At 36.2% G+C, this 13,274-nt stretch overlaps 1 protein-coding gene across 2 annotated transcripts; it reads left to right on the top strand.

The window, feature by feature from the left end:
- The first annotated feature begins 3,360 nt into the window (after window positions 1-3,360).
- On the top strand, window positions 3,361-11,124 carry LOC112278988 (uncharacterized). Of its 2 annotated transcripts, none has more exons than XM_090245852.1 (13): window positions 3,361-3,730; window positions 5,341-5,905; window positions 6,178-6,397; window positions 6,799-6,999; window positions 7,312-7,382; window positions 7,521-7,683; window positions 7,941-8,534; window positions 8,774-9,154; window positions 9,325-9,400; window positions 9,548-9,611; window positions 9,814-9,946; window positions 10,089-10,202; window positions 10,665-11,124. In XM_090245852.1, exons 2-13 carry the CDS (start codon window positions 5,508-5,510, stop codon window positions 10,728-10,730), a joined length of 2,481 nt encoding a protein of 826 aa, XP_090101978.1. In that variant the 5' UTR covers window positions 3,361-3,730; window positions 5,341-5,507; the 3' UTR covers window positions 10,731-11,124. The 2 variants fall into 2 exon arrangements, with proteins under 2 accessions (XP_090101978.1, XP_024368747.1); XM_024512979.3 differs by having other exon boundaries at window positions 3,434-3,730; window positions 5,405-5,905.
- Window positions 11,125-13,274: the final 2,150 nt, after the last annotated feature.

Below are 13,274 nucleotides of genomic sequence, written 5' to 3' on the forward strand. Positions count from 1 at the left end.
GTTGAGGCTCCTAAATCCAATAAGGCTAAGACTTTGTGATTTTTTGATTCTAAGCAAACTTCTATAATAAAACAAGACAAAGAATTAGATGAGAAAATAGGACCTTTACTAGATGTTGCATATAATTCTAGCCAAATGGTCCCTATTATAGCTGAAACAACTTGTTTTTTGACACATTGTCGTCTTTTGTAATTATGCTTCTCATTTTATAATTACATTGTTTCTTTGGATAATATTGAGTAGTATGTTTAGCTTCTCCACAATATAAGCATAAGCCTTCTTGATGTTGTCGACTCTTTTTCTGCTCTGTGAGGAGTTTAAAATGTATTGTATCAATTTGTATTGATTCAAGCTTTGATAAATAAAAATTTGAAAACTTAAGAGCTACCATCATTATTTGATTTATTTCTCTCTAGCCATATCTTTGTTCTTGACATCTTTCAAATAATTAATTGTCACATGCAATAGCTTAAGCAATAAATTATTCCAAAGATTTTGTCTTTGACATTGTCACTAACAAGTCTTTGATATTATCCTTCAATCCATATTAAAATTGATTAATAAGGGCTTTGTCATTCCAATTCATATTACAAACATGGTTTTGGAATTTAGTAGCATATATGGTGGATGACCATGATTCTTGCTGTAGAGATAAGAACTTGGTCTGTGCTACTCTTTCTTGAACACTTTCTCTAAATAAGGCTATAAACACTTTTAGAAACAAATTCAAATCATAAAGGAGTTGCAAATCTTTTTTCAGTAAAGGTGCAAACCAAAAGAGAGTACTTCTGATAGAAGTGCATCTATGAATCCAACTTGAGTAAATCCATTGGAATATTAAAAAAGATCCAATCTTTGATGGAGCTTGATTTATAACAAAAATCCTCGAAATATTGATCTTGTTCCATCAAACTTCTTAGGCATACTAATCCTTGTCCACATCGTACTTGTAGAAGCAAAATTTCTTACATTTGATTATGAGGTCAATCTATTTGCTTCCTTCAATTGCACAACTTCTTGTCATAGACTCTTAACTTCTTCCATAGGCGTAGGCATAGTACTTCTATGATTCACATTGAAAATACGTGAGATTTTTACTCTTAGAGTGTTGACAAGCTCATGAAGATCTACAATAGTTAGAAAATTATTTTTACTTTTGCTAAGAATAGTATCCATAATCTTTTCTTCTATAGACAACTCAAACAAATTTAAAAAATTAAATTAGATGAGGATAATCTACAACCTCTAATAAAAAATTTCACAAAGAGGGATAATCCACTCTCTTTAAGAAAAAGATTAGTGTTAGAAAAAAAGATTTTTTTTTTAAAGGTAGGTAATCTGCAACCTTTAAAATACAACAATAGAAGTGGGATAATCTTCTCACTTCTAAAAGAAGATAGAAACAATATATTAGTACTTTTGTCAAATTATCAAGGATATGAATCTCGAAGAAAGAAAATCCTTAATACACTCTTATATCTTTGAAAGGAGTTAGTCACTCAAAGATGATATAATATTGAATTAGAATGGCTATTGCCAAAAATAAAAAAACTAAAAAATCTTAAAACAAGACTAAAGATTAGAAATGCGTTGACAAGAGTGAAGAAGGCTTCAGTCTTGCTTCCATATATATTCTTAAGTAGGAGCTATCTGGCGATGTCGTGTAGGACCTCTAAAACGTGTTGACTTTGTAAGAGACATGTCTTAACTTACAAAACAAGTTTTTTATGTGTGCGCTACATAGTTAGCTTGTTCCGCAAGCTACCAACATGTGGTTAGCTTGTTGACCAAGTTTCTAACCTACCAATCAACTACAAACACATGTAAAGTCAAGCAGCGTCTATGAAGCTTCTATGAAGCTTTTCTAAAAGATCTTAAGAAATTAACCTACTTTTATCTACTTTTACCTATTCCTATCTAATCATATAAGTATTTATTATAGTACTTATGTATGTTCGTGACATATAGAAATCCATTACAATAATATATATATATATATATATATATATATATTGTTAAAAAAATAATTTTAAAAAATCTATATTTATATTAAATTTAATGAAGTAAAATAATTGTTTGATTAAAATTTTTACTCATAGATTAATCATGTTTGAAATTAATATAGAACTACTAAATTCAAGGTGTAATTTTTGGCATTTGACAACAAAATATAATCTTTTGGTAATTTAAATTTTAAAAGCAAGAACTGCTAAGAATATGACTACAAAAATTTAATAATCTAAAAAATATAATTTCAATAACCAAACATAATTCCTCAATCATTAGCTAATAATCAAAGAAATTGCAACTAAAAGATAAACAATGTGATTTTAGAAATTGAATTTTTATACATTTAGTTGTGAAATAATTGTGGTTTATGTATACATTATGAACATGTGCAGGAAACTTTGGATGTTGTAGGAAAATGTCTACGTAATAATGAAAGCAGAGATAGTGAGAGAGATAAAGAAATAAATAATAAATAACTAAGCCGTTAAAGTGAAATAGCCCCAGTTAAGATAAGCATGAATGGGAGGCCTCACTATTCAAATAGCGGCTGAGCTCATCCCGAGTCGGGTGGGATGGGGTGGCTGGGGGCCGCCTTCATTCCCTCTCCTCCTCCCTCCTTCATTCATTCATTCTGTCTCGAATTATGCCCCCCACACAAGCCCCACATGACCTATAGCCCATACTAAATCAACGCCCACACTAAATCAACACCCACACTAAATCAACGCCCACACTAAATCAACACCCACACTAAATCAAAGCCCACACTACCACAACCACTCCATACTAATTCAATAACCCATACTGTAACTAACAGCATACTATAAACACATGCAAACTGGCAAACCATACAACAAACCATAAGAAGATGATGATGATGATGAATTCTCTTTCTGGCTGGGCTTAGGGTGAGTCTCTCTATCTATCAAGTTCAAAACAAATAAAATGTAAGTCGTGCGCTGTGAGAAATGGAAGGTTGGGATTTAGTTTTGGTTGGAGGAGCAGAGGAATTGTGAGTGCATTGTTACGGAACTCGACCACATTCCTGTAGAAGATTTCACACAAACTAACAAACAAACATTTGGAATTATGTTTGCGACAGACAGGCAGGGATTCTTCTCTCACTCTCTCTCCCTCTCGGTTCAGGTTCAGGTTCTGTCTGCAGGGGTGGTACTGCAATGGCATTCGCTTCTTCTTCCTCTTCTTCTTCATACACACATTCTCTACTCCACTCCACTCCTCTTCATTCATTCTTATTGTGATGGAGATAAACACATACATATTCTTTGTGATATATCTATATCTATATATGTATCAGTATATTAGACTCATTTATTTATTTCTTTATATTGGTTTTGAATTTTCCCTGCTTCCATTCCTGCATTAATCCCTTCGCAAATGGCAGGTATGGGTATAAGAGAGAGTGTGTGTGGAAGACGAGAAGGGGGGGAGAGGGCTGATTTTATTTAGGCTCTCACCACAGAGATTGTGGCCATTCGGTCATTTGAAGAGGAATCCAGCGGAAGGATTGTGTCGCCGCAGTAGCAGCAGCAGGGGGAGGCAGGAGGGGGTGGGAGCTTCGATCCTCGCCTTGCAAGCTTGCAGCAGCTTGGACTTTCGGTGCACGGGGAGCTTCGACAAAGCTGGAAGCAAAAGCAGACGCAGTAGGAGCAGGAGTTTTTGGCTGCTCCTGGGTCTCCTAGGGGAGTGGCTGTTGCAGGTAGGACTAGCGCTGGTTCTTCCCCTCCAGTTGAATGCTTGGTGTGGAATGTGGAATGTAGAATGTACTGACGAAAGTCGGTTGTGAGATCAAGTGTGCGACGCTACTCGCTCGTTTGAGATCAAGTGTTCGACGTTTCTCGCTGTGGGTCCGTTGTGATCGTGTTCCTGTGTCAGCTTCTGTTCTTCGTTCTAGTTATGTCGTAATATGTTAGTCGCGTATCTGTGCATTTGTCGTGTTCTTGGAAACGAGCGAGAGTAGTGCGCGCTGCTACATTTTGTGAGAGATGCACATTGGGGTTCGAACGGTCTTCAACCTACGTACCTGTGTTGCGCGGATGCTAAAGATCCCTTACGAAATATTATGCTAATCAAAGTTCTGATAGGTCCCTGAATGCATTATACTACCAAGAAGAAGTTCCTACGTTTCTGACTCATGCGTGTTAGATCCCTAGAATTGCCCTATTCTTGCGCGAGAAAAGAGGTCATGCTCTTATTGAAGAGGGTGCAGAATCGTCAGCGAAGTCATACATTTGTTAGTTTTTCCAGTAAGCTTAAATGAAGATTAGCCTTAAGCTAGGTTTCGAGCGATTTGCGAGAGAATGTTCCTTTATATAAAATTCTCTGCTGTTTTCTATCCTGACGACTAAAGTTTATGGGACCTCCGACTCCTTTTCTGTCGCCACAGCCTTAACGTATTCTGTATACTTTATTGTTCCAAGGGAGATAGAAAGACAATTACTGTGAGGCATGAGGGACTAGAGGATGTCTAAAGGAGCTTGAGAGCGAGTCACCAACTTATCATTTTGGCTGTGTTTTTCAAACATGAGTAAATTGGGACGATTAAATTTGCTTGGCCTTGTGCTTTTGAGTCTTGTGTAGGTTCTGTTTCATATTGCACTTGGGAAGTTACGATGATTCCCTCGTTAACAGAAACCTAATCAAATAAATGGTGTGATAGAGTCGAGACTTCCACCGGTTTTAGTTCAAGAATGAGGGCAGGTCTATAACCATGGCATCTATGTCGCGTATACTTTTATAATCTGCTTGTCTGAGCGTAAGTGTTAAGAAATCTTTTTCAAGGAACGAGAGTAAGTACGAAGCAAGTAATTTCCTAGATTGTTCGTGAGTAGCTATATCATTCTGGTACTTGTGGGGCTCAATACAAAAATGTTTATTTTTTTATCCTTGTTTTATTTTATTTTATTCTACTTTGTTTTTTATACTGTTTTATTTGTTTGAGTTATTAAGGTAATCTGAAACTGCATTGGCCGTTAATAAACAGGAAAGGTTACTTGAAACGAAAAGTAGAATGAGTGAATTCAGTGAGACGAGTAAAATGAAATGTAAACAAAGTTGTTTGCATATATAAATACTTTACTTCCATATTGATTAGGAGTTTAATTGTTCATGTGCACACCGTTTTTAAGCCCTCTTCAATTCGAGGCAGAATTTCAAACTTAGCGATTGTCTATTTTTTTAATTTAGCTCGAACAAGCAAGCTACCGACTCAAGTCATGAGGATGTGTGAATGCTACACGTTTGATGATTCATTTTTGTACGTTTTTTGTTTTTTGTTTTTACTATACGTGATATTAATTCGTAAATCAGATTTGAAGTTCCCGACAGGCGCTCTTAGCGTGGCACCACTGAGTACCGTTTTGTCTCCCCGCAGCATTGAGGCACCAAGCATACTGGAATACAACGCTCGTCATTAGATGCAGTATCTGGAGTTATACCAGAATTCGGCAGTACCAAGCTGGGGCCACAAGTTCTGAATGAGGCGTTTGGTACAACGTTTTAATTTACCACTGGGACCCCCTCCTTTTACGTCCTTTGTGAAACAGAAGAATGCCTCAAAATTGATTCCCTTCATACTACCCACTACTGCTTATTTAGTGCAACCAAGTTTTTTTACAGCAAATTTGCGATCTGAGCAGCTTTCTACGCTTCGTGCTATGGGGTCGCTTCCAGAATCAAATGGGAACCTGCGACCCAAGCTTGCTTTTACAGTTCCAACTGTGGGCTCCCGTCAGAAACCAGATGCGATGCCTTATCAGTTTGAGGTCGTTCCATTGAAGTCTCAGGCGTTGCCGCCAATTTATCCAAAGGTAGACAGGGACGAGACGTGTATAGACAACTTACATGGTCACGAAGTTGCCGATCCTTATCGACCGTAAGTATCTCCCTCCTCTTTAGACTAAATCTTCGTTACTAGTCTTACTGCATGTAGATCAAGGTAGCGTCTTCAATATGCGCGTGTTACACAAGCGCTTCTATCCTTTATTCGCTTTTTAACTCTTTGAGGGTCTGTGAGATGCTAATTTGGGATGGAAACTTCAGTAGCAAACTTTTTATCATTTGATCTATTCGATTTTTTCAGAATACGTGTAGCTTTTACAATCCGACTACCCATTGCGTAATCAGATTCTGAAATGATATGAGCAGATTGGAAGATCCGAAATCAAAGATAACTCAAGACTTTGTGGAAAGCCAGGTGCAATTGACCAAGTCTGTGCTGTTAACATGTGACACGCAAGAGATGCTAAGGGAACGAATTACTGCTATTTATGATTTTCCCAAACATTCATGCCCCTACAGGCGGGGAAGCAAATACTTCTACACTTACAATAGTGGACTGCAAGCTCAAAGCGTACTTTATGTGCAGGTAGAAATTTTCCTAAGCTTTTAAGCGTGTTCTTCCGTGGATCACATGTAAATCATCAAATAATTGTTAAGCATTTTTCTGTGGCAACGCGTGCTTTCATTCTGGTAGATCTTTCGTCGACCTGAGTGCATCTATGATGCCAGGGAAAATTATCTCATCAAAGGCTTTTTCATTGTGATATTTTACCGTTGAATCCATAAATTGCTGAAGCTGTGAAGTCACACTCAACATAATGGTTGATTAGTCTTTTCAATATCTGTACAATTTATACTAATTTATGCATAGCTTAGTAATGGGTAAATAACAGATTAAGAGCACGAGTGCTGGAGGCGTTGAATGTGGTACATGAACTGAGGTTCCATCTAATAATTCGTTTTCAACCTTGTGGAGGGTGGTCACAGAACAAATTAGACGAAGACGGGCAAGTGTTGTTGGATCCGAATACGTGGATTCACGATGGCACTATTTCCTTGGCACTCACGAGGTTTAGTGTGGATGCTAAATACCTGGCCTTTGGACAAAGCGCCAGTGGAAGTGACTGGGTCAACATCAAAGTGATGGATGTGGAAGTTAAAGTTGTGCTACAAGACACCCTTTTATGGGTGAGGTTGTACTATTGGCTTTGTGAATGATTTTTACTGCTGTAACCTGAGTTCATTACCTGAATTCCTGCAGCATTTCTGTAAAATAGTGTGATATTCCCTCCTGGTGTGATAGAAGAAGTGCTTTTTTGGGGGTGGTCAACAAACTCCGACATATTACTTCATTTCTTCATCATTTGATAATATTTAAACTGGGAATTTTAGAATTATTATGGATGTCTACCTTGTTGTGGTTACCAAGGATAAAGCCTACAGTGCTGGTGTAGGCTGTACAAGAATGTGTAGTAAGCACCTTCTTTTATTGCTGTGCAGGTGAAGTTCTCATCCTTGGCGTGGACGCATGACAATAGAGGCTTCTTCTATAATCGTTATCCAGAACCTACGTCTGTCCCTGTACCTTAAGAGCTCATGTTGTGGTGTAGGGAACCTGAGCTTATGGCATTTTGTTGGAAGTTTTTTTTATCTCTCGTATCGTACTGACGCACCTTTACTCTAGACTGATATATCACGCTGCATGGCAGTAAGGACAGCATTGAAGACGCAGGCACTGAGACAGAGACAAACCTCTTTCATGAACTCTATTATCACTTTCTTGGAACTGATCAATCTGAAGACATATTATGTTGGAGAGATTCTGAACATGCCCAATGGTTATCTTATGCAGAGGTTACTGACGATGGTCAGGTAATTCTTGGAAACTTAGCTATGCCTGAGAAATCACAATACACGCACACTTCTATTGCTCTTGGCTACACATCTGTTTGTGATATATGTTCTTAAAGTAACGGCGAGATCTTTTTCTCAAAATTAACAGCATTTTCATTAATTTATTATTAATGATTATTTCTCTTTGTAAATGATAGATGTTGAAGTTAGAAAGGGGTAATGATGGCTGGACATTGTCTTTTGGAACAAGATGTTGACCTTTGGCTATGTTGCAGTACTTGGCGTTATCTATTGAAGAGGGTTGCGATCCAGTCAACAGATTATACTACTGCGATCTCTCCGCTTTGCCTCACGGACTAGAAGGGCTAAGACAAAATAATGAACAACTTCCATTTGTAAAACTCGTCGATAACTTCGATGCCCAGTATGAGCTGGTTGCTAATGAAGGATCTATTTTCACTTTCCTAACCAACAAAGATGCACCCAGGTACAAATTGACAAGGGTGAATGTTGAAGATCCATCCTCCTGGAAAGATGTGGTACCGGAATCGAAAACTGATGTCCTCACATCAGCTGATCTGGTTAACAAGCAGCAGTTAGTCCTATGTTATATGAGTGACGTTAAACATCTGCTCAAGTTGCATAATCTTCAAAGTGGTGCTATGCTCCACTCACTACCGCTTGAGATTGGCTCTGTGGCTGAGATTTCAGGAAGACCAGAAGATTCAGAATTTTTTTATAGTTTCACGAGCTTTCTCACCCCTGGAACTATCTACCGTTGTGATTTGAGCACCGGAACTCCTGACGTGACAGTCCTAAAAGAGACTAAAATCGCAAACCTGGATAGGTCATTGTTCGAGACTCGTCAGGTACACGTTTCATCCTTGTATTTTTATGCTTTCTTCTTTCAAATGTGTTTTTAGCATGTTGCTTGTATAGTACTTTTCATTTCAGATACATCTTTAGGCTCTTTGCCTAAGCTCTCTGCTTTGGCGTACTTTGAGTTTTATCATCCAAGACTTTCTTGGTGACGGTGGTTCGAAACGAAATTCGTTCATCAGAATCTGGAAATTCAGGCTTAGAGTATCTGGCATAACTCAAACTGCAGGTTTTTGTGCCAAGTAAAGACAAGACCAAAGTGCCTATGTTTGTGGTTGCACGGAAAGGCCTGGTCTTAGACGGAAATCATCCAGCTCTTCTCTACGGGTATGGAGGCTTCAATGTCAGTTTGACGCCATCTTTTAGTGTATCTCGACTGGTGTTGGCTCAGCATTTTGGAGCAGTCATTGCAATTGCTAACATCAGGGGAGGAGGAGAGTATGGGGAAAAGTGGCACAAGGCTGGCTCTCTTGCAAACAAGCAGAATTGTTTTGACGATTTCATTGCATGTGGCGAGTATTTGGTAAAAGAGGGTTACACTCAAAGTAAAAAGTTGTGCATCGAGGGTGGGAGTAATGGAGGTTTGTTAGTGGCCGCCTGCATCAATCAGGTGATTATTTTACTTGGTTTTCTTAGGCTCTAGGTTTAATAGAATCCTATTTGATATTGCTAGCTTATTCTACTTGGTAGGTAACATTCTGGTTCACTTAAACACACATCGAAATTTTTGCACTTTGTTCACAATTTTCATCGTCATCTACTTTGCCTTTGTTTGTGCAGAGGCCTGATCTGTACGGGTGTGCCTTGGCACATGTTGGTGTTATGGATATGCTCCGATTTCATAAATTTACTATCGGTAATGCTCTTGTACTAGCTTTATCATAGTTATTTGTATTGTATTGGATTTTTGGTTCTCTCGTTTTTTTGCTACCTATGTTTTTAAAGACTTCGTTAGATTACTTTGGAGCTTCTACTAATGCCGACGTTTCTTTCCCATGATCAGGCCATGCATGGACTTCAGATTATGGTTGTGCTGATAATGCAGAGGAATTCGACTGGCTAATCAAGTAAGCATTTTTGCATATTACAAGCATTTAATAAGTGGGTTCGAGTTTTTGTACCATGTGGTCATAAAGAATGTTTTTCGGCCTGACACTGTGCTTAGGATCACTTCATATTTTCTTTGAAATTTGTCAGAATGTGGGGCAATCAGGTTCAGTGAGTGGTTTTGGTCCTATCTTATCCTAACATGTGTCTCCTTTTGTGTAGATATTCGCCGTTGCATAACGTGAAGAGGCCATGGGAAAATGGCTCAGAGTCTATTCAGTATCCTGCTACCATGCTTTTAACAGCAGATCATGATGACCGAGTGGTTCCGCTGCATTCTTTGAAGCTGCTTGCAGTGCGCATTCTTTAAACCCAAGAATTCATTACATTAAACTTTGGATATTTTGATAACCTTATATCGTCCTTTCACACTAATCTCTTGGACCTTTTTTTTTCATCGCTTCCTAATTAGATGTCTATGGTTGTCTGGGAGACAGACATTGCAATACGAGCTTTGCACAAGTGTGGAAAACAGCAAGCAGACCAATCCAATAATAGCACGGATTGACACTAAAGCTGGGCATGGATCTGGTCGCCCAACCAAGAAAATTGTAAGTTTTAGAACTGGCTTTTATTTCATGATGTCTCAACTCGCATCATTTGTCCATGATGATGCCCCGGCAATGCATAAAAAGGAGCACTTTCACAATCAATCTCCAAAGTGTAATAACTGTAACCCATCATTGTTAGAGTGGTTCATACATATCATAAGGTGGTGAATCACTTGCTTTTCACCAGTTTGTCACTTGTCTGATTTCCCGCACTTCATTGCTGCCTGTGAAGTCCTCTATGGGCAGATTATTGGGGTCATTAAGAACTGAATCAGCAGAGAATAACGTGAAAATTGTAGTCATCAAATTTTATTGCTTTTCTCAATTTTTAAATGTAATAATGCTTATGACATCATTGCCCTCTCCAATTTATGATGCAGTACTGTAATTTTGGATTTCAGCAGGATCATTTGAAAACGCTTGTTCGGGTTGATATATGCTGACATCTAGTTTATTGTGCAGATAGATGAAATGGTAGATGCGTACTCCTTTTTCGCAAAAATGACAGATTCCAAATGGGTTGACTGATAAGGTCTTCTTATTTCCCTTCTTCCTAGCTCTACATTGGAGATTAATAAGTGTGATGTTGAGGTAAAGGAAACAATGTACTGAAATGCTGGGACAGACTTTTATTTTATTCTCACATGAGAATTTCATGCAGCCTTTTATTTCATTTACGGTTCTTATCTCTCTATTAAATTTTTATTAAGGTTCATTATTAGCCGATGGGAAGCTCATGATAGTCAAATGGCAAACTGAACCAGAGGTTGGATATTTATGTAGACAATCTTAGAAGACAGCATGAAAGAAATTTGTCTGACTATCAATTTACCTTCTTTAAATTGATAGTCAATGCTCCTGCATGAGTTGTTAGATGTGCATTACTTGTAACCATGGAATAAAAGTTCATTTACTTCTGAAAGTGGTAATCATGAAAAGGAAGATGTACATTTTGTTTACCTTAAGCTTTTCATCAAAGTTGTACATTATTTCATCTGTTAATATGATGGTTGACTGGATCTGCAAATTCATATATATATATATATATATGTTTTTGAAACAAAAGAAGAAAAGATTTCATTTTCCAGGGATTTAAATACATAGCATCCCAGCTGCAAGCAGCCTAAGAGAAACCTATATATGATACAGACCAAACTATTCATTGACTGACTGGACTTAGGATGATCTTTTTTTTTGTTTTTGGCACAAATGAAAAAGATTTCATTGTAAGGAATAATCAACACATGGCTAGACTAAGATAGAGTTAAGAAATCTAGCCTATATTGGGATTGAATTAGTGATTTGACATCTAGTTATATTACAATCCAATTAGTTGGGATACTATGGTATTATAAGCTAATTCTTTTAAACTGCCATCTCATTTGTTTACCAAATTGGATATAGAGGATTTTGTTATTCCTCCATGTCTATCAAATCTTTTAAACCAAAAATCCATTATATTTTCTTCATTTGGCAACATTTGGCTGAGTTTGATCCATTTGTTGCAACAATAGTTTTGAAGCCATTGCCATATTTTGGTTGTGATGCATTCTATTAGCCATTTCTCTTTGTAAAAAGCCATAGTGTTATGTTCCAATCATAACTTCCAAATAATAGCTCTTCTAAATAGTGTCTAGATTAGTTTGAATTTGTTGAATTGTTGTCATATTTTGTGAGGTTTGCTTAAGAATGCATCAGGCACTTAGCTATGGAAGATAAAATAGAACTTCCAATAAGAAGATCCTAACAACTCTAATAGAATTCTAAACAAATTCCAATTAAATTATAACAATGTTAATCAATCTTTAATTAAATTCCAAAAGAAGTCTCAAAGAATTTATAGAAAAAACATAAAGAAATTAAAAATTAATTTTAAAAGAATATATATAATAAAAAAATCCAAAAAAATATCAAATAAATCTTAAACAAATATTAAAAATAAAAATCTTAATTGAATCCTAATCAAATCTTAATGTAATCTTTAACAAATCCTAAAGAAATCCTAAAGAAATCCTAACCAAATTCTAATCAAATCCTAACAAATTCTAAAGAAATCCTAAATTCTTATCCTGGACCAAATCTTAATCAAATTGTAACCAAATCTTCGACTAAACTCTAATGAAATCTTAATTAAATCTTAATTAAATCCTAGACCAAAGTCTAATCAAATCCTAAAGCTTCCAAAACCTCTTGGATATTGGCTGCCTTCTTTTTCTAACTTGAACATTAATTTTCCAACAAAGATTTTTTCTTGCTAAACCATTAAATTGCTCCAAAAAATGGATGGTGTGTAGATATTTAAGTCTAAATTGTTCTCACTAATTAATACTTCAATTGAACCAACAGATATTATAAGTTTGCAAAAACTCTCACTAATCCTAAATTTTAATTATTTGAAACCATAATCCTTAAAAACTCTTACAATCTTCAATCTAATTACTTGATTGACATTAAATTTCTCACACACATTTGCAACAAGCACAATGACAAATTGACAAATTTTCACTTATAAATATTCTACAACATTCACAAAATCATCAAATTTGTATTTTTTTTTTTTTTTTTTTTTTTTTAAATCTAAATCCACAAAATATATCTTTCACTTTGAAAAGCTCTTAAAACCTCAATATACCTTCAAATCATATGTTTGCTTATACTAAGTATTCTTCTAATTAAAACAAAAATTAAAAATAATCTAATCCTTCCATTTAGTATTATATAGGTTAATAGATAATTCAAAGTTACCAAGTTACTTCTTAATAATTTTTGGTAGGAGCATCCAAAGTTAGAATATTTCTTGACAAGCTAAATTTATTGAAGTTAATGTTGAGACTAATCACCAAATCAAAGTAGAATCAAGTCTTGTATTTTTTTCTTCCTATGGTTTATTCAATAATCTGTACTTTATAAATGATATAGTTCAAATTGTCATTTTTTTATAGAACTAGTTACATTGCCCATGTAAGAACCTACCATTGTCCTCAGCTATAGTTGAAAATCAAGGATTGAAGAGAGCGTTTGCATGACCTGATTAATGTACAATATATCATTTGATAATACCTTAGATGATAT

The sequence above is a fragment of the Physcomitrium patens genome, chromosome 2 (genome assembly GCF_059467195.1).
Source record: "Physcomitrium patens ecotype Gransden chromosome 2, ASM5946719v1, whole genome shotgun sequence".
Lineage (NCBI taxonomy): Eukaryota > Viridiplantae > Streptophyta > Bryopsida > Funariales > Funariaceae > Physcomitrium > Physcomitrium patens.